Source organism: Amblyomma maculatum, chromosome 10 (assembly GCF_055883805.1).
Source record: "Amblyomma maculatum isolate TAMU_Amacu chromosome 10, ASM5588380v1, whole genome shotgun sequence".
Classification (NCBI taxonomy): domain Eukaryota; kingdom Metazoa; phylum Arthropoda; class Arachnida; order Ixodida; family Ixodidae; genus Amblyomma; species Amblyomma maculatum.
Window position 1 is genome coordinate 43,196,085 of NC_139353.1, and position 21,154 is coordinate 43,217,238.

The window sequence follows — 21,154 nt, forward strand, 5'->3', positions numbered from 1 at the left end:
CTCATAGCCTGAGTCGCTTTGGGACGTTAAACCCCACAAACCAAACTAAACCAAACCATCTTTCTCTGTTTTCTCAACGTTTTTATCACTATGTCTACACGGGCCACCAGTTGTGGTCATGAGCGTAAGAAGTGGTTAATGCATTTTCCGCATAACCTAGCTGAAAGTAGGTCGACGGCTAGTTTTCAGCGTTTTGTGCCGCACACCCACGTATCTTTGATACGCTGCTGGTTTAATTTTGGGTAACCGGATTAGGAGGACTCTGTGACAATTACTGCCTCTGCATGAAAAAAAAAATGTGTGTGTGTGTGTGTGTGTGTGTGTGTGTGTGTGTGTGTGTGTGTGTGTGTGTGTGTGTGTGTGTGTGTGTGTGTGTGTGTGTGTGTGTGTGTGTGTGTGTGTGTGTGTGTGTGTGTGTTTTACATTAACAGAAAGCAGGAGCATCTGAAGCTCGAAAAGGCATAAACAATAAAATATGACATACGGGTATCGCCACCATCGGCCGTTCTCTTGCAAGTCTTTGAGGTTAATTTACAGGTTAATTCCACTGCTCCAAGGTGATCGCGGAGTCCTCTTCAGTCTTGACGTCACGAATTTGATGGTTGCGGTGGCACACGGCAATCAACCTCCCAAAGCGACTCCTATGCTATGAAGGTTGGATTAGGCCCCACCGGGGATTTTCAATGTGCACTTACATCGCACAGCACACATATTGAATCTTGCGGCGGCAAAAAGAAAAAAGTTCCCAGTCATTAAACATAGCAAGAAAGAAAGCAAAACGGACAAACGCGGCATATGGTTGGATTAGGCCACACCGGGGATTTTCAATGTGCACTCACATCGCACAGCACACATATTGAATCTTGCGGCGGCAAAAAGAAAAAAGTTCCCAGTCATTAAACATAGCAAGAAAGAACGCAAAACGGACAAACGCGGCATATGGTTGGATTAGGCCCCACCGGGGATTTTCAATGTGCACTCACATCGCACAGCACACATATTGAATCTTGCGGCGGCAAAAAGAAAAAAGTTCCCAGTCATTAAACATAGCAAGAAAGAACGCAAAACGGACAAACGCGGCATATGGTTGGATTAGGCCCCACCGGGGATTTTCAATGTGCACTCACATCGCACAGCACACATATTGAATCTTGCGGCGGCAAAAAGAAAAAAGTTCCCAGTCATTAAACATAGCAAGAAAGAACGCAAAACGGACAAACGCGGCATATGGTTGGATTAGGCCACACCGGGGATTTTCAATGTGCACTCACATCGCACAGCACACATATTGAATCTTGCGGCAGCAAAAAGAAAAAAGTTTCCAGTCATTAAACAAAGCAAGAAAGAACGCAAAACGAAGGCATCAGAGGCTTTTTTCTTCTGTCTCTTAACTGCATCGACGCTCTGGGTAGAGGTCGAGAAAGTCTGCGCCCTCACAGCGTGCCCGTCACACATGCGGCCGAAATTCGTTAACTTCAGTACGTCTAAGCCAAGCAACGCCCCATATAATCGCTGCGTAGTGCGTACATGTGGTGACTTGAGACGAAGGGCACAGCATAATGATGAGGCTTTTAACAAAACAAATAGGACAACAGCGTACCCAAAACACGGCGCGTACGAAACCAGCAGAACACGCCGCATATAGTGTGTGAACAATGGAGACACGCCGACGGCTGCCCTTTACAAGATACTTTGCCCAGATGCGAACAGAAGTGAACGGCCGAATCCGAAATGCCACCACCGGCGTCGTCGAGGTCGGAAACATACGATATCGGGGGAAGGGAGAGGGTGGTGGGGGGGTCGTACCGCATTTCTTTCTTTCTGAGTCTTCTGTTTGACCTTCGGATACCCTCGTTTTCACTACACCTCCAGTGTCCCCGCCTATCCTCGCCAGCACTCGCACTCCCTCCACCGGCGAAACACGTCTTTCCTGGAGAGACCGCGACATTCCACTGCCCTTTCATCATTAGTGATAAGAGAAGCGAAGGAAAGACCGACAAAGCAAGCGCACAAAACGCGGCGGAAAAAAGCGCGGCGAAAGGTCGCAACCTACTGTTCGTTGCGCGAAGACGACTCGTCGGGAAGGATGTTTACCTAATCGACGTCGCTGGGAAAGAATAACCAGAGATCGGCGCCGCTTTCTACGAGTTTCGAGGCGTCGTACAGCGAGGAAGCGGTCATAGCACTCGGAAGGACAGCGACATGTGCTTTGCAAGCTCCTCGCACCGCAGCGCAGAGACGATTCCCAGTGTTAGGGTTGAGCCGTTAGTTATACACAGGAAAACTAGTTCGCGCGGTTAATTAATATCATGCCAAGTCGAGGTCCTCCAGTCTCGAAAGCTCCCGCTCCCAAGTGACGACGAGGCTTGGCTTATGGGGTTTAACGTCCCTAGGCGACTGAGGCTATGGGAGACACCGCAATGAAAAGCTCAGGAAATTTCGACCACCTAAGGTTCTTTAACGTGCACTGACATCGCGCGGCACACCGGCGCCTTGCTTTTCACATCCGACGAAAAGCGGCAGCCGCGGCCGGTATTCGATCCCGCATCCTTAGGGTGACGGGAGAGCTGCGCTCTATAGAAAGGGGTCAACAAAGAATTGACTCCTTATGTGTTTTATAAGGAGTATAGGAAAACAAGCACACTTCCCTCCAACACATGCCAGCCGGCTTATCCCCAGGTCCCTAGCTGGGGAACATCGCAAATAGTGTCCAATCAGGTGGTCACTTGCGTTGCATTGGCGTAGCAGCGTAGCTTTAGGAAGCCGTACGACGCATGAGGCGTTACTGGTACCCTCTCGCAGCTGTTCCGGTGGCGAGCACGAGTTCTTCGGTACTTTGGGGTTCATGGGTACTTTGGGGAGCTGTGAGCAATACGAAAGGAATGGCGGCCTCCGCCGTTCTCAGGGAAGATATCAGCACGTGTGAATTTCCAACGGCGCGGTGTGGCTGTGCCCCCCAACGAAACTGCTTGTCGGCGAGTTAGGGAACATGCCGCTGCTTCAAGGAACAAAGTAAACAGACTCTATTGCCGCAGTTGCGTGCCGGGAGTCCAGGCCACGACGACAGCTATTTTTCTGCGGTCAGCTCATAGAAGGGGACGCGAGAAAAATGCACTCATGCTGGAGGCTCCCCACCGTAACAAAGTCAACACCTTAGTGGCGCGCCGTATACAGCCAAATTTCCGTGCTTCGATGCACCCACTCAAGGCCCAAAAGCCGACAGTAAACTGACTTATTGACGACTAAATTTCGCACTCACCGCCCTGGGCCCGTATTCCGAGTTTGCGTCGTTATCGAAAGTGTCGCTATCTCATGTGACCTCGAGTAATCTGATTGGTGGAAACGCCGGAACAAGATGTTGCCATCTCTTCCGGTTCCGTAATGGCAACACCTGGTTCCGGCGTTTCGACCAATCAGACGGCTCGAGGTCACGTGAGATAGCGACACTTCGATAAAGACGCAAACTCGGAATACGGGCCCTAGTTTGCTCACCGCATTTTACCGCTGAAATTAACTGCAGGAGCTTAGCGTTACCCACGTAAAGATAACTACAAACGATGGACGATTCGACCACGAAAAGCATGTGATGTCCCTCTTCTGCGCATGATGCTGAATGTAGTATGACAAAAGACTGTGCGCGTGCTTAGTGATCATCACCACGTGCAAAGGTTAAGAAGTGGTGATTTTAAGCGGGTTAGACATACGCGCGGCGCTTCCTTCATGTGGGCCTGCTTTGGATCACACAGAATGGAAAGGTGGGCGTTCACACGATGCCTGGTCCGTGGGTCGAAGGTCCATATCATGTGATTCCGCCTAAACCGGCACCATTATCAACGCCATCACTACCGGCTGTATTGTAGGGAGTGTACCGGAGCAGCAGGCACCAGGCTACTGCGCTATCACATCGTTGTCGCAAACTCCTTTCAGGTCGTGCTCTCCTTAGAGCTGGACAATTTGAGTTGCCAAAATTTTATCGAAGTGCTGCAAGTTTATGCTTAGTGAGTAGTGACATACAACAGAATCAAAGGGCATTTGTAAAGAGGACAGTAATGTTGAGTCTACAACCCGCTTCACACACACACATACACACGCACACACAGATAACGCATTAGGTTTTTCGCTTCGTAACATTCGTCACAACGCCAACTACAACAGGCGGGTCTCTACGGTGAACACACATGGAGACGCAGCTGGTAGTAAAGCGGCTCACAACACGTCCGCTTGCCACCGCTCGACCGCGTGACATTCCCGAGAGCGCTCACAAATCTCCCGCGTGGAAAACCTGCTGCTGTTTCGAAGCTTTTTGAAGCGCGATGCGCCTATAAGTAACCTATTAAACACCCGTGATCAAATCGCAAGCCGAAAACAAGCTAGCCATATTTCCATGAAAACCGGAACTATTATGCCAGCGCTTGGTTGCGGGCTTTCCTAAACGGTCTAAAAATCGCGGACGAACTGCTCGCCGAAAACAGTTTGCTGACCAATCATCCTCAAAACCTGACTGCGCTGTCCACAGCGAAACGACACCGCGCGTACTTGGGCGAAAATGCGTCTTCGCAAGCTAAGTGAGCCACCTCGGTCTTAAAAACTACACTCGAAAAACGGCGTCAAAAATCCACTGTCGTTTCTTCCCTAACAAGCACGCGTAGTGTATGCGTCGAGCGTTTCTTCCTCCATGCGTGACACGCTCGAGTGTTTTTCGCATTGCCGCGGGTTGCGGCCTTTGTTTCTCGTTACTCATCGCCGTGTCGGGGCCGCAGACTGCTTCAGGAGAGGGCGAAACGAGACACGGCGGCACCGTGTATTTCCTATAAGCACGCTCGAGCGGGCTTGATTCATTTTGGCCCGCTTGCATTTCCCTGGGGAGTAGGTCAGACCACGTAACTTCGGAAGCCGGAAAGATTCGCACATGAAAAAGGGCGCACCCAAGACGAGCAAAGATTAGCGCTAGCGCTGCAGACCAAGTGCAGATTGCATAGACGGTGCATGCCGCCCGCCGAGCAATCGTCTTGGCGCTCTCACAGCACGGCCGCAAGCCGGCCGGCCGGTCGGCCGACCTCTGCTAATTTGTGTCGCTGAAACGGAAGAACAGCAGCACAGCGGGAGTGGCTCCTGTGCATAGTCCCGACGTCTCTTCCTCTGATGCCGACCACAACGGTAATTTCTCGACAGCCCCCCTCACCCCCAACACACACACACACACATGCAGACAAAAACAAGACAATGCAGACGAGTCGCGCTTCCTCACGACCGTACATCACGCGAGACGATTATTAGTTTCGCTAGCGTCGCGACGTATCCGAAGCTCTTCGACACTGTCAATAGGCAGTGATAAAAGAAAAATGATTCTCGTAGTGACGCGACGGTCTGCAGTTGGTCCACTGACCTTGGGTAAGAAAACGCTCGCAGCAGTGCAGGCGGCGATGGTGTGCGAGCTAGATCATGCAGACGGCGTAGGGCGCCGCGAATTCGAAGGCGTCGCCGACGCTTTGCAACCAGCGAATCGCTTTGCAAGCAGCTGCTGCAGGATCGCAGTTCATTACAGTTTGCACTGGACACGATATAAGCGCAGACATGTCACATAAGTGATGATACAACACAAAACATGTCTGAATACATTTGCGGCATTCGCTGAGCAGTCTGCCGCCAACAAAGCCCATCCAAGGCGCTTGACATGTCACTCACCTCAGACTACTCGCGGCGCCGAATAACTGCAATGCGAATAAATTCGCAATCTATGCGGCGTCCGATAAAAGCAAAGTGTTCTACATACCTATATTTGCAGGCTCGACGTATCCGTAGCGGAGTGCAGCGAAAGTACACTATCGATTTTCACCCGCACAAACAGAGCACACGACACGCGAAAGCCGCCATGTGCAACTGATGTCTAGTTTCGACGCTAGGTGACGCTTCAGTTGAACCAAGTTTCCTTCTGCGCATGTGCCAGCGTTAGTCGGTGGCGTCCTCTGATGAGCGTACGTAGAGTCCAATGTAACAGATGGCGATAGCGCCTCTCGATGTAAACAAACGGCGCGAGCAGCATGGTTCGAGATAGATTAGCGTGCAAGTTTAACTGCTGAGAGGTATACGCGCGAAAACGATTAGTTGCTTTACTGGTGCAGTTTTACTGATGTCATCAAAAGCCGTTTGTCACAAAAAACTTCCAGCGCGGCCACGCCAAGTTTCAAGGTTTCGTGACAAGTTAGTTTAATTGTGGTTGTAAAGAACTCTTCGAGTACTACGGCATGGAGCTGAGACACCTGCCTGCAGAGGTCATCCATAAGCTCAGGTCAGGAGTGGCGGTCGTGAGCCTGGCTCATTGTATGGAGGAACTTGTTCTGAATGCATTAGACGCTGGTGCAACATGCATCGCAGTTCGCCTAAACATGCATTATCATAAAGTTCAAGTCGTCGACAATGGCCACGGTATGCCGAGAGATCAACTAGAAATTTGTGGAGAACGGTAGGCATTGTTTGGCTAAAGTTTATTTCCTGTGCATGCTGCATGCGTCTAGCTAGAAATGTAGGCCGTCCTTCATCTGGTCTTCTCTTGTTTATATTTTCAGGTACTGCACCAGCAAATGTCGTACCCTTAGCGATTTAGACAACCCAAAGTACTACGGATACCGCGGGGAAGCTATTTCGAGCATTGTAGAAATGTCAGGACTTATGCAGATTGAGTCCAAGTCATCCACCTGTGCTCAATCGTGGTGCAAAACGTTTGCCCGCGGCAAACTCCGGGATCTCGCACCGTCCACCACTAACAGACCTAGCGTCGGAACTACGGTCACGGTTTTGGATTTCATGTACAATCTTCCAGTGAGAAGAGGTAGCGTATCCGAAGCAATCGACTTCGAATTCTGTCTTCAGCACCTTGAAGGCATCGCGTTGAGTCATCCAGAGGTATCGTTCACTTTGCGCAATGACGTCACCGGCGAAAAGCATTTTCAAACACACAAGACGAATTCTGTGCTTGATAGTTTTGCTCAGTTGTTTGGAGCTAGGAAAGCAGCGACACTAAAGCAAGCTTCCTTGAAAAAGAAGCAGTTTGCTTTGGAGGCATACATCAGCCTTGAAGGACACACAACAAAACAGCTCCAGTTTGTGTACCTCAACAAGCGCCTTTTGCTTAAGACTCGAATACACAAGCTTGTTCATAACGTCATCAAAAAATATGTGCTTGGCTTTCAAACAAAGTCCATACAACTTCCTGGAAGCCCAAGCAAACAGAGAAACAAACAGCCTGTGTTTGTAATCTTTGTAAGCTGTTCTTCAGGAACTTTTGACATCACATACGAACCACAGAAAACTTTCGTGGAGTTTGCAGATTGGGACAAAGTGACGAAGTTGTTCGAGCAGCTGCTTAATGACTTTTTACGTGAGCACGGAGTGATAGATCATAACTTCGTCATCAGTGGCGAGTTAGTTTTCTCGCAGAAAACGCCACCAGAATGTGAACCGTTAGTAAGAACAAGTTTAAACATCAATGTCGAAGAGGTTCCAAATGCCCTGGTTTCAATGAAAGTATGCAGAAAAGATCCCCGTGATGCTACAGTATCTGTTGAAGAGCAGTGCAGTTCAGTGGAGGAGGTCCCCACCTCACCAGAGCACCCTGCCGAGGAGAGATTATCAGAACATGGCAAGGACCCACCAATGCAATGTGTGAATGAAAGTGCAAGCTCGCCACAAGATGGCTTTAGAGGATCTCGCAACTCAAAAGTTGCAATTGCCTTACCACCTTCCTTCTCACTTTCTGCAAATAAAAGGTCTAAACTCTGTGTTCGAGAGAAAAACTCACTTTTTGACATTAGCCAAAAATTTAGGTTCACGCGACGAGACCAGGCCAGGGGGACATGCCCTAAACAGGAAAGTAGTAATAATGCACCACCATGTCATGCACATAATGACCACACTGTAGTCAAAGGCACTCGTCATCAACAAAACAATTTGAGAAAAAAGAGAGTGCCAGTCATCAAAACACAGCACCTCATTCATGAAGTATCCAGCTGCCATAAGAGGCCAACCTCCAACACTTTGGAGCAAAGCTCACATAAAGGAAAAGATGCACCTGTGGTTCACGCTTTGGAAAAGCCTACAGAACTCATTACAGCACCCTCAACCTCTGGTGGAAGCTCTAGCAAGAGGCAGCCTAGTGAGGTCAGTTCAGTAGAATCCAGTGACAGTACTGTTGACAATCCAGTGGCTGTACTTTTGAATAAGGTGTCATGTCATGGCTGTCACCCAAGTAAAATCCAAGCGACACCTACAGCTTGCAGTGAAAGCTCCAACAGCAAGCAGCATAGTGAAGACACTTCAACAGCAACCAATGACCGTGCGTGCATGTCTGACAATTCAGTCCCCGTCACTTTGAGTAAGGCACCATGCCATGCCTTTCATATAAGTGAAATTAGTAATTCGCGAGTGTCACAGCAGCGCACTAACTTTATCCAACCAACTCCTCTGGCTACAAAGCTGCATAGAAGAATGAAAGCATGCCCCCCTCCTGCCGATGCTGCCTATGATACATCCACTTATTTTTTTGGTTCAAAGATGCTGTCACCAGGAGAGGTCAGCTGCTCAAAACTGGCCCGCTATTGTCCAACAAGCGAGTCATTCATGCAGACAGCAGGCAATAGATGTATGTGTTTGCGGATGAAAGAGCTCTGCCCAGTGCATCATGCGGATGCTGCTCCTAGCAAGTCGTCTAGGCCTGCTCAGCCAACATTTCAAAATGCGCAACAACCAGAAGCCTTGCATGGAGCCGTGGCTTGCCAAAGAGAAGAGTTAACACCTGAGTCAACGTTATCGCTGCCTTTCACATGCACACAATACACAGATTCTTATGCCACCTCTGAATGTCACAGCAAAGGAAGTAAACATGTGGTTATGAGTACGCCAAGTCCTGCGCAGGGGTGCATGTCAGAAAAAATGTTATCAGTGCCTTTGGCATCCATGCAACATGCAGAATCTTACGCTACCCTTAAAAGTCAAAGTAATGAAACAGTCGGATTTGTGCAAAGCACACAACCTTTCGATTTAAACTTGGAAACAAGTTGCCAGCCTGCTACCTCAGAAGTGGCAGAGGTAGCTTCACAGAGCAGTTCAGTACAAGAAGTTGACATCGCAAGCTCCAGTGAAGGATCTACTCCTATAAATATGAGTGAAGACGAGGTTACGAGTGTCGACCATTCAATGCCAACATTGATATCACAGTGTGCCAACAACAGTCCAAAGGACGAGCCTGTTCGAAGCTCTGGCAGGCGTTACTTTTCACTCAACCAACTGAAGTTGACTCAAGATAACAGTCCAAGCGCTGATCACGGCGACATCACATGCAGCCCTTTCTCCAAAAGCCTGCAAGCTAGCGGTACATCCATGCATGGAGCACTCTCAAGGACGCTGCCTGCTGCCGATACAGCAGGACCTTATGTAGGAAATATTTCTTCTTCGAACACCGAGATTGCTGAATACGAACTGGGTGGTCTCACACAGCCGTCGCCGGTAGAGCACGTGCAGGACCAGTCAGGCAAAAGCCACGGAGGGTCTGATCCAGTTGATATTCCGGATGTACAGCAACACATGAATGATCCTACCGAGGGTGCCTGTGTTCACGCAGATGACCAGCCTGTCATTATGGATGGGCCTGGCAACATAGATGATAGTACTGTCACTGTTGAGGTGTATCCAGGAGAGTGGGCATCATGTGTAGATCCTATGACAGGGGAGAAGGTGTTCATCAACATGACTTCTGGAAACTCCTCCTTCACCTTGCCACCTCTTTGCCTCGAACAGGATGCTCCTGGTAAGAAGTGACATTGTTGGTTACTTGCTGTGCTTTGGATTTTCGTACTCACACACTGTTATTTGAAACAGCGGCAGAGCCTCCCGACATCACTCCGCTGAGAACTTCTTTCCTGGCTCCTGCTCCGTGTGTACCACAGTTCTTGCCAAGGCCTCAGGATGAGCGAACAAGATTTGGATGTGCACCAGGTACAGTATCTAACGCAGACTGCGCTTTGTATGCACCAAAACTGAATAGCAGCTGAAATTAGTAGCTATCTCAAACCGAAGGCAGTGCCAAGCTGTTGCGAGGATCAAAGAGTTGTCTAAAGAAATCTTTTCCAGCGTGACTTATAATACAAGACAAAATATTAATGTGAATATGAAATCTCCTGCATTTATCCATTTATTAATAATGAGAAAAATTGTAGCTGCAGCATGTGAAGCAATTGTTAACATGCCAAACTTTTATAACAGGTCTGTATGATCATATACAACCTGCAAACTGCGATTCACGGCTGCACTTGTATTGCGCACTATCCCATTGACTTGAGCTATGTAGTTACACCCCCATACGTGAATGTAGTTAGACTGCCTTCAATGTAGTTAGACACCACAGTTGCTTCTAGCACCGACTGAAATGGTTCCTTATCAATGGCAAAAGGGCGACAACAAAGATGTGTTAAAACTGATGGCTAACTCTTTTGTGAAGGACACTTTGAGGTCTCTAGACCGGTAAACACAAGCATGCAAAATCCAACTATGTTTTAGACTTGGCAATAATTCTCATGCAGGAAGCTTATTGACGCCTTTAGAGCCCCTATTTTTAGCGTGCAATACCTGTGGCACTTCTCGAACACCAGCGTTGCTATGCCCGAGGATTTTTTTATTCAACTCGGGGTGACGCATGCAGTTCTTGAAGTGATGCATCCAGTTTAAATCGGCGACTGATAATTCGAGCAGGAAATTTTATCAGAAGGCTTCCAAAAAATTTTCTTGGCTGTGTTTTTCAGACTGCAAAAAAAGTGAGGCAGTGTGAACATCATGTTTCCGTTTATCTTTCTATTCTTTTTATCTTCCATCTACAACAAAGGCCCTGAGCAAGTGGATATTGCAGACATGGTTCGTGTGTGGAACAACCCAGTATTTGCCAGCAACACTGACCAGGTCAGCTTTAGAGCGCACGAGATGTTCGAATGTCAGGCCTTTTATGGAATTTGCATATCTTGAATGTGTCTGTTTTTTTGGCACCAAGGGCACTGCGGATGGAGGGTGTTTGTCCAAGGAGAATGGTACGAGTGCAGTTTACAAGATCACGCAATTGTACAAGTTCACAAAGGAAATGCTGGCTTACGTCAAGGTACCTGCAAAACATATTGCTGCTTGTACACTTTTTGCTACAGCATGCTTATTTTGGCGTGCATAACAGGCTCCACCATTTTGCCCGCTTCCAGGTCATAGGTCAGGTAGATGCAAAGTTCATCGCTTGCCTCATGCCTGTTTCGGACAATGGAGTTGTGCAGGGTGAGCATCACTTCGAAATTTCTCTGTACCATATAAAAAAAAAAAGATTTCTTGGTTTGAGCAACTGTCCATTTTTCGTTCTCTTTTCAGAAGAAAGCTTGGTGGTGCTTTTTGACCAACATGCGGCCCATGAAAGGGTCCGGCTTGAGTGGCTTTTAGAAAGTAAGTGAGGATTGAAGCTAACCACCTGAGTACGGATTGTACCAGTGCAAGAAAATATATGTTACTATGGTTTACGTCTGCTGCTGTCACACGGAGTGCATACCGTTTTATGCTGCTACTGTTCTACTTTGTTAGTAATTATTTACAGAGCTTTTTGTTAATCATTGTTCTTCTTTAGAGTGATGTTGCAACTGACATCCTTGCTTTTTCTGCCGGAGATAAAAGGATGCTGCAACCTGACATTACTGTCGTTGACATATTCTTGAAGTGCCTGCATTGTCTATCTCCTTGACTGCATCAGATCAGTATGAAGCAAGGGGTCAAGCAAAGTGTGTTCGTTCTTCAAACCTGAAGACCGAGCTGACCGTGACTCTCGAGCCCAATACCCTGCGACGAGCAGCATTATGTGAGAAGGAAATGCGCAGGTTGGGTATCCACTACACAGTGCATGATTCTAACCTGTCATTCGCCCGTCTGCCTGTCTGCCTTCTGGAGAGGGACGAAAGTGAACAGCGCTCTGGCAGACCGTCCACTCTTGCATCTCGCATGGAGGTCAGTCGTCGCTCCTTTTCAATCTGTGTTCATTTCGTACTCCTGATAAGAAGCGATGGGCATTTATTTTACAGCCAGCATTATGCTAGCACTCAGCATTACTGCAGGCGAATAACGAGCACTCTTTGATAAACTTAACTGTGCGGCAAGCATAATGAAACTTGTCTCCATGGAAACGCTGCTTGGCTGGCCAGTGTACAAGAGTGCGAAAAGATGATGGGACAACAACACAGTCATGATAAGCAACTGCGGGGTTGAATTTACCGGTTAGTACATTGGGAAGGGGAAACGGAGGTATATTTAAAACCATGTATTTCTTTGATTTTTTCCGTCAACAAAATGGGATTCAGCATGATTTTTAATGTAAAATTTCTCACCTGGAGGGGGGGCAGCAAACCCCCTCCATCTCTGAGCAGCTGTTAATTATAAAGCACAGGCAAGCAGCATTAATTTCGAGAATTTCACCTGCATTTTTACAGCGATTTGGTAAAAATTTGTGGTACCGGTTGTTGATTCACTAGTACTCTAACTGTACATACATGCAGTTTCCACAAGGACCATGATGCTAACACCTTTCAAATGTTTCACCACATTGGTTTGATGTGCCTCGGCCTTCAGTTAAGTGATGAGGAATTTCACATGTGCTGGTTTTCACACGCTGATGTGCTCAGAGTTTTCTATCCTTGCATGATAATGTACAGATGACCAAAGTATCTGTAGCTCCTCAAACAAGGTGCTTTTGGTCACAGTTTCTATTCAGGATTTCTGTGCAAAGGTTTCATTTACAAGAAAAGCTTTCCTGGCGGCTGAGGCATGGTGAAACTGGTCACGAAGTAGGAGAAACTGGTTGAATCTCTCATGTTGTCATTGTGCCGATACCTGTGGTTGGAATAGTTTTCATGACCGATGTCGGCACCATGTGCTGTTCTGGATTGTTTCATGTTTGTATGCATGCACATGCTGTACTTTTGAGCACAGCAAACAGAGCTCGTCCTTCCCTGGTACTTTTGTTGCGAAAGTAACACTACGCCAGCCAGCTCGACTCATTGCGTATGCTTGTATGCCGTAGCCACAAATGGCAGCTGCAACGAAACCGTGACAGGAGCTGCCAACTTGGGTCTCAAGTCTCACATGGAACGGCTATGTCAGAATCAGCCTGCCAGGACTCTGGTATTCACGTTACCCCTATAGGCCACTAAAGCACGTTTGTACGGCTTGGTTAACGCTGGGCTTTATATGTGGGCTGGTAGCCTACGCTATCGTGTCATACAGGCGAAGCTTAAGTGTTCCCATATTTAGATGCAATAAACGCCTTTACCACTACCAACTAAAATGCCGGTGAACTTTTATATGCTCACTGGAACGCACTCCAACAGATGGTACCACCGTCGACACTGCTGCCATCACTGTGTAAAACTGTGCGAGATGGTGGTCGTAGTAATCGGGGTGTATATATCTCCTCAGGCCAGCGTTGAAAATGCGTTGGACATTCTGGCTACCAGAATGCCTAGCCGAACTGAAAAGGAGTTGGTTGTCGTGACGGAGGACTTTAATAAACACAAGAACTCCACCTTCGTTCAAGATGCAGAGGAGCGGTTTCTACTCGATTGAGCCAGCAACAACCTCAAACCACCACACGTTGGGGAAGCAGTTTAGGCTTGGTTTTACACAGCACGTCATCAGCAGAGTGGAAACCAAGTCCCACTACTTCACTGATCATCGCAGTGTCATCATTGGTATCAAGAATAAAAGCCTAGTCGTCATCTGAACAGTTTGTCTTGTCTATACAATAGAGCTAAACCAACACTTAACCACAAGCTACTACCACAAGCGTAGCCATGCAACCGTTGCTTTCGCAATTCTACAAGGGTTAACCAGAGCTAAACCACATCTAACTTTTTGTGCTGTTAGCTGCTTGTTTCACCATCTCTCACCTTTTCACCTGCAGGAGCTTGTCCGAGACCATACAGAAACACTGCTAGGCACAAGGCACAGTGCCATTGCCTTGCCCAAGCTCTTGATGGATGTCCTCTGCTCCCAGGCGTGCCACGGTATGAGGAATACTACTCAGTCATGCGTTGAAAATTAAGCTGCGGGGAGTTGCACGTGCGAAATCCATCTTCACAGCGAGGTACAAGAAAATGTGCGGATCCTCTCTGCAGGTGCCATTAGGTTCGGCAGTGTCCTGGAGAAGCACGAGTGTGTCAAGATTTTGAAAGCGCTGTCCAAATGCAGGCTGCCGTTCCAGTGCGCCCACGGGAGGCCATCTGTTACACCACTGGTGGACCTGCGATTCCTGCCTTCTGAGGAAAAGGTCTCTCTTGTCTCTCATTGCCGCTCTTATTTGCGTACAAATTTAAATACTTTTTCTCAATTCAAGGAGGCTGTGCAATATCCAATTCGTGTTAAAATGGTGTTATTATCAAGCATGGTTTGGTTTGGTTTATGAGGTTTAATGTCTCAGCGATTCTAGTCATCAAGAATAGTTATGCACAATAAAAGACCATACTGATCAAACTCAGACTACTGCTATCCTAGCCACATAAAATATTTATCGCTTATGGAAGTGCATTCAATTGATGCAATGTCTCTTTTCCTTTAAGCTGCAGCTGCCTAGCTTACCATTGAGGTTTAGAATGCAGTTTCTTATTGGTAAGGTGAACAAATGGCTGATTGTAGAAACATTAAAATATTTGCATTTTTCTGTTTCTCAATATGCAAAATGTACACAGCACAGGTTCAAAATGCACGTAGGGTCGTATGCAGAGAGCTAGGCCCAAATTTTTGCAAAAAGCAAACTTAACCAAGCATCATCACCAAGTTTTAGCCGCAATATTCAGAGGCAAACGTAGGAATTTTAATTTTCATCTGGCATTGAATACCAGAAAATACATACCGCATGCTGCGCCTATTGTTATTCTGAAAAATGGGAGCACCGTGGCACAGTCGAGTTAGAAGAAAGTGTTCTCTTGACCGCCATTTTAATCGTGCTTTTTTGGCAACCTTACTTTACTATGCAAGTTGCTTTGCCTTTTCAGAAAGTGAGGCTTGGTCACTACTGACAGCGCATTTTTTCGCAGGGACAGCAAAAGCCAAACCTGGCTGGTTTATGTGCAAAGATGAAAAGGAATGGCAGCAAAGAAGAGACTGTGATAGTGTGCACCGCCTAAGTGAGAAACGTACATTTTTTTAAACAACTAAAAGCTTGTGGCTGTGATGAATTGTGATTGTGAAGTTTTTAAATCATGACATGTCAATAAAACCTTTTGGATTTTATGCCACTGCTAGGGCATGCAACTCTGCCCAGCAATTGGGAGCACAGAAAAAATAATTCCGTTTCACTAAGAGCTGAGATACGGTTTTCACACTTGGTCCCACACAGTGCAAAATGTGGAAGTTGCACTAGCATCTGCAGTACACATCACTGTAACATTTTGGAAAAAAACTTCACACAACGACACGAGTAAAAGAGAACCATACTTGGTTTTACTACTCTCATCATATGTTTTACACTTATGTACACGCATGTTTGTGAATTGGCAATTTCTACCAACAGAGCAGGCAGCAATGCGTTCCTTATACAACCAGCAGCAGAGGAATATCATGGAAATGCACGCAGAGAGGGATAAAAGGCAAGCAGAGAAAAGATTTTTTTTTTTTTTTTTCATCCTGTGAGTTGGCTGCAGTTGCTCACGTCCTCGGGGCTTTGGTTGCCCAAACCCAGAGGCTGCACGGGTATACAAACACGCATAATTAGACACCTTGGCCAAGATCGTCGAGTCTCGTGATTGATTGACCCTTTTGCGTCGTCCGGCATAAATCTCAGCAGTTCGCCCTATGTCACATAGCACCCACTGCACCAACAGTGCTAACATATTTTGTACTCTGTAAAAAGCAAAATACAAACACAAGTTCTCCATCTAATTTCAGGAGGACCACCCAAATGTACATTTCATTTTCATCTTTCTTTAAAGCAGACCTAGGTTTATATAGAAGTACTCAATAAACAACTCTGCTCCCTTATTATTGTGAGGGACAGGCATGTATGTGGCATTTTACAGCTCACTCTTCAGGCTCCTCCGAGGCTGTTGTCGTGAAATAAATTAAAGAACTATTTTCTGAAGCTATACAATGTGCACTTGTTGCCGCTCGCCGGCCCCTGTGCTTGTCGTTTCAGTTGTCGTCAGGCGTGCACCGTTGCTGAGAATACGTCGATTGTCCCGGTTCATAACATCGTACGTGGGCAGCGGGATCTTAAATATGACAGCAAAGTTCATAAGAGCAAAAGTGCGGAGCAATTTAATCAGCTAAGCACACTGACAAACCAGAAGAAATGCACTCTTGATAGTAAATTCAGCTAAAAACATCAGTCACTGCAAGTAAGATTAGCGGTCAATGACCACTGCTGACATGGTCCATGGGCATTCGAGCCACACATGCAGACCTGCTTAAAATGGTGAACTGATCTACCTACTATTTTCCAATAAAACTGGTCCTGTCCTTTTTGCAAATTTTCTCGGAGTTTCATGACAGGATATACATTGCAGAGCAAAGCATGTACAGGGTCATCCACGTCTAGCTATAACAGGGACGCTGCTTTCAAAGCAATATTGCATCGCACGCAGACTCATATCTATGCAAAAAAAAATGCAATCACAGAGGGAGCCGGACGTGCTGCTTCACATGGCTTAACTTTTTGCGCGGCCGGGTCAGACACAGTGACGATTTGAAAGCAGGGACCTTGTTATAGCTACAAGTGGACGGGGCTGTACACATTCCTGAAAGCCACAAACCTGCATTCAGTGCTGTCAGTTTTTCTTTTTGACTGAAGCTTGCTTGTTGCTAGTACTTGTTACAAATTACATACAGATCGAAGAAGTACAGCTATTCATGGCTGCAATTGATGTCAACCACAAAAGCAAATATACCCCAATGACATTGTTTTAAGAGACAGCAAACGTAGCAAGGTTAGACTTCATCAGATGTTTGAATAACTACAAGCGGAAAAAAACGCTTGGATAACTTGCATTTTGGCAACAATCATCAGTGGCATCAAATGATCGTACTCCTACAAACAGAGTGCAGTAGACAAGGGAGGAAATCGGGACGTGCCCGTGTCCTCCACAGGTTATACATGAAGACAGCTCTAGTGGCTTATCTTTACATTAGATGACTGGAGTTCGATGGGAAAGCTTTCATAATAACAATGCTGATTATGCAATTAAGCGTTTAAGCCTTGATTAAGAGAGGCAAAAACTGGAGCAGTGCCCTACTTTGCCGGCGTTGTCTTCCTATTCGCGTAATCAAAAACAACGGATACAGTGGCACCGCTCATGCGAAACAGAACACCGCATCCTGTGAGCAAAACATCTTTTGGACGAGCATTGTACTGCCATTCTCGCTCTCGTTGGAATCAATGGCATTTAATGAGCTTATCCTCATTTTTAAAATTAAAGGATGCGCGTAACTCCTGCAAGCACTCCCTCTGCACTACTCCAAAATTACCCCTTCCGGTTCTGAAAAAAAAATCACTGAGTTGGAGTAAAGCGTTCCGTGCATGAAGCATGGCATTGAACAAAGCTTAATCATGATCATTCTGGCGCCCTAGAAACAATACTGGTTTCTGTTGCTAGTTGCCCAGACCAAAATACAAATCACATCGAATGCCACATGCAAGCTTTCTGTAGAAGTCCTTGCCACATACATTGGTCGAGCCATCTCAATTCTGTCGTGTCATTTATAAATTCATTGCTTCCACAAGTAAAGGCTCTGTGTAAAACGAAACAAATAATTCCACACCTTACCGTGCTCTTTCCGTTTTCAAACTGCGATAAAATTGTTTACATTTCATAAAGAGCGCACTCATTGCTTCTTGTGTTGCTTTTTGATCAGCGTGTGGCAACACGTCAAGCCAGAAGATATATTTTTTTTAACTGACAGCTTCAGCAACACAGATCTCTAACAAGCTAAAAAAAAAATCACAAAAGATATGTTGCCAATGGGGCAACTAAATACCCGTCTCAAGTACGCATAAGCAGTTGCACATGGAACACAAAGGCATGCCATGAGGTGCAATTTAACGGGCATGATGCCATTCTCTTTGCATTCCCAGCCATTGGTATGCCACATGTTATCGAGCTCTGCTTTCCAAAGCATGGCTGGATCTTTTGCACATACCATGGGGCAGTCTATAAAACGTGGCTCAAACGTTTCGTGGCCATGATGTCTTTTTTTTTTTTTTTCTACGCCACCTTACAGACAGCCAGCAATGCTCGAGTCATCCGAGGTCGGTACGAATGACTAGGAAAGCGAGTGAACCCCAGTTCAGAACTGATTCACCTTTCACTGATTTCGACCAAAAAAAAAAGAAAGAAAGGCAATAATAATTCCTGCTTTTTCACATAAACTCTGCACTACATAGACTGAGGCAGAAGAGAAATGCCATCATATATTTTTTTAGAGCTAGAATATGCTAATAAAGGCTCTATACACTGATGCCGCCAACGGAGGAACTTAATAAAGATGTGCTGCACTTGGAGTAAGCACAGTAATGCACGCGCTGCGGGTGCCAAGTTCATTTATACAGAAGATGCTGCCCAGCGCGCCAGGCAAGGTGCATGGTAATAGTACGCTCAACTCTGAATTGGATGAGAAACCTCTGCTTACACAAGCAGTGCAAACGCAAATCCTGAAAGACTTAGTCGGGTTTCCCTGTAGCCTGAGCACATCACCGCCGGTGCTAGCAACATTTCAAATCCTGAAAGAACCAAATCTTCCAGTAACGATCACATACTTAAAAACAGGCAAGATGCTGCTCATGTTAATGAGCCAATGAAGAAAATGCACCTCGTCTCTTAGCCACATGAACCTTCACACCAACGTCACATTCTAGCCTTGTCTCGCGCAGCGTGACGGTTGGGGCGACCTTCCTGAATGTGAATACTATTTGTGACACAAGGCAGCCAGCACTGAGAGACAAAGCTGAGCTTCAATCACACACTTGTGCGCCTGTGACGCTTGTCAGCTCTCCGAATCCTAGTGAGCTTGTATGAGAACAACGCATAATTGTTCGCCGTCCAGTTCGGTAGTTGCTACAAGCACCACTAGGTATAGTGGGTGAGTCCGGTCTTGATAGAAAATGTCTGTCGAATACGACCAACACTTGTGCACAAGGCAGGGCCAGTTCTGATGCACACAGGGATCTGCATCTTGGTTGGTGCGCACGATTGTTGTGCAATGACAGACCTCAGCGACCGTCACCTGCGGAGTTTTGTCACCTGAGCAAAAGTTAAAAAAAAAAAATGAATAAAAAAAGGGATCTCCAGCTGTGCCTTCTCCTTTCATTTTTTGTTTTTCTTTCCTCTCGTTTTTCCTCTCCACGAACAGTCTCGCAGGCACCCACATTACAGTGGAAACGGAAACAACAAAAGACGCAAACAGCAACGTAATTGGGCAAACAATGATGACCGCAGCGGGAGTCTTAGCTCTGGGACTCGTAGCTTGAGGAGAACTGCTCGCGCGCATCTTCCAGTCCCAAACCCAGGTCGACGGGACTGGGAGGGCTACTCAGGTTGGAGCTGTTGTTGGACGCGATCGAGTGGCGCGGGCTTGCCTGCTGTCCCCTCGAGTCCTGTTGTTATCAGACATTTGAAAAGAGAAAAAAAATTACATAAAAATATGTAGAGCACGATGACAAAAATGCTGGCCCACATCACGGTCTCATGCTTAAAGGGACAATCTACTGTCAGAAACGAGTGTAAAAATATTGGCAAGTTCTAGTAGACCTCACTACATGGTGGCAATAATGAGGGCAGAACTCTTGGTTTGAGCAGGAGTTTGTATACTACATTGGTCAAGAATGCCAGGTCTGAGCAGATGGTAATGCCACGCTGCGTCCTTTCATTGCAGCTACCATGATAGATGCCTGAAGCGTGTGAATTGAATGTAATACATTTATTGACTATGCCACATCGGCCATCGAAGGCATTGCCATTTTCCTGGTACCAAGGGCCAGCTGTTTTGTTGGCACGCAGGTGAAAGATTCAAATGACTCGAATCAACCTAAGTTAGCTAAACTTTCCCTCTTTCGATAAATTACAGCTATTTTTACTGCTCAGCTAGATAATCTTTTAAAATGCTTAAAAAAAATTTAAATCACCCAGCCAATGCCAGCTCTGTAATTGCAGGAGCATTTTGACTGGCGGCAATGGTTGCTGATGTGTGATATCACCAGTCCCATTTTATTGATAGATTCCTGAAAGCTACCTTCATAATATAAATTGTATTTTTTTAAATCTGTGCATCTCGGTTAATGTCATGCTTAACACTGCACATTGCCTAGGTGGCGCTACAGTCGGCGTGAACATAAAGTTCCGTACAGTAATCATACACATCGTGTCCCAGATGTCACAATTTGCAGATTACATCTACCATTAAGATAGCAAGACCACCATATGGAAAAATTTAATTTTTATATATTCTGCTGCATTTCTCAGTGTCGCAGCTCGGGTATTCATTAATTTAAGCAAGGATATTTTTATTGCTGACAAAATAAAAAAAAGTCAGCAGACTGTCCCTTTAGAAAAAAAAAAAAAAAAAACTCAATGACTTGGCGCACCTCGCAGCGCAACATTCTGCGACAGCTGTTCACAGTGGTCAGTGCAATATTAGTCACGTTCAACAGTGGTGTGCAGTCTGCTCAGAGGTGCAGTTAACACTGCTGCATGCACAGTATACCGTGTCGCGCCAGTGCCACCAATACCGCAGCACCGAGAAATGCGCTCTTAACAACCGTCGCTGTAATGGAGAAACTATAGCCGCAATGCCCTTCTGTTTGTTCAACTCCTGCATTGGTTTCTTGATATACTTTTGTAGTAAAGCATGCAACACCATCATTGTAACTGATACTATTATATATTGCCATTGTGTCGACTATGTCAATTAAAACAAACAAAAACAAATCTACCGCGCATCAATGCAACATGTGATAACTGCCTCACAAGCTACATGTGAAGTGTGACAAAAACGCAAAGAAATGGAAAATAACTACTAAATATATGGACCACACAGCTGAACAGGGGGACATTATATGGCCAAAAATTACACTTGCTTTGGTAAGATAGATAGATAGATAGAT

At 46.2% G+C, this 21,154-nt stretch overlaps 2 protein-coding genes across 2 annotated transcripts in view; one reads left to right on the plus strand and one right to left on the minus strand.

Moving 5' to 3' along the window:
* The first annotated feature begins 5,979 nt into the window (after positions 1–5,979).
* On the plus strand, positions 5,980–15,683 carry LOC146176286 (DNA mismatch repair protein Mlh3-like). Its single transcript, XM_084582612.1, has 11 exons — positions 5,980–6,463; positions 6,567–9,802; positions 9,874–9,990; positions 10,874–10,947; positions 11,036–11,140; positions 11,235–11,304; positions 11,395–11,466; positions 11,768–12,018; positions 13,967–14,069; positions 14,181–14,332; positions 15,099–15,683. The coding sequence occupies exons 1-11, from the start codon at positions 6,246–6,248 to the stop codon at positions 15,186–15,188; spliced, it is 4,488 nt and encodes a 1,495-aa protein (XP_084438738.1). The 5' UTR covers positions 5,980–6,245; the 3' UTR covers positions 15,189–15,683.
* gek (serine/threonine-protein kinase gek) overlaps positions 15,483–21,154 on the minus strand; it is a 141,700-nt gene continuing 136,028 nt past the window's right edge. Inside the window, exon 43 of the mRNA XM_084582613.1 lies at positions 15,483–19,648. Within this exon, the coding sequence (XP_084438739.1) occupies positions 19,499–19,648 (150 nt within the window). The 3' untranslated portion in view covers positions 15,483–19,498. The remainder of the gene's footprint in view (positions 19,649–21,154) is intronic.

Bases quoted from the DNA above. Each gene is read 5' to 3' on its own strand.
- LOC146176286 (XM_084582612.1), top strand. From the start codon at position 6,246: ATGGAGCTGAGACACCTGCCTGCAGAGGTCATCCATAAGCTCAGGTCA. The intron at 9,803-9,873 runs GTAAGAAGTGAC...TATTTGAAACAG, and splicing joins CCTCGAACAGGATGCTCCTG to CGGCAGAGCCTCCCGACATC. The intron at 11,467-11,767 runs GTAAGTGAGGAT...TGACTGCATCAG, and splicing joins GCTTGAGTGGCTTTTAGAAA to ATCAGTATGAAGCAAGGGGT.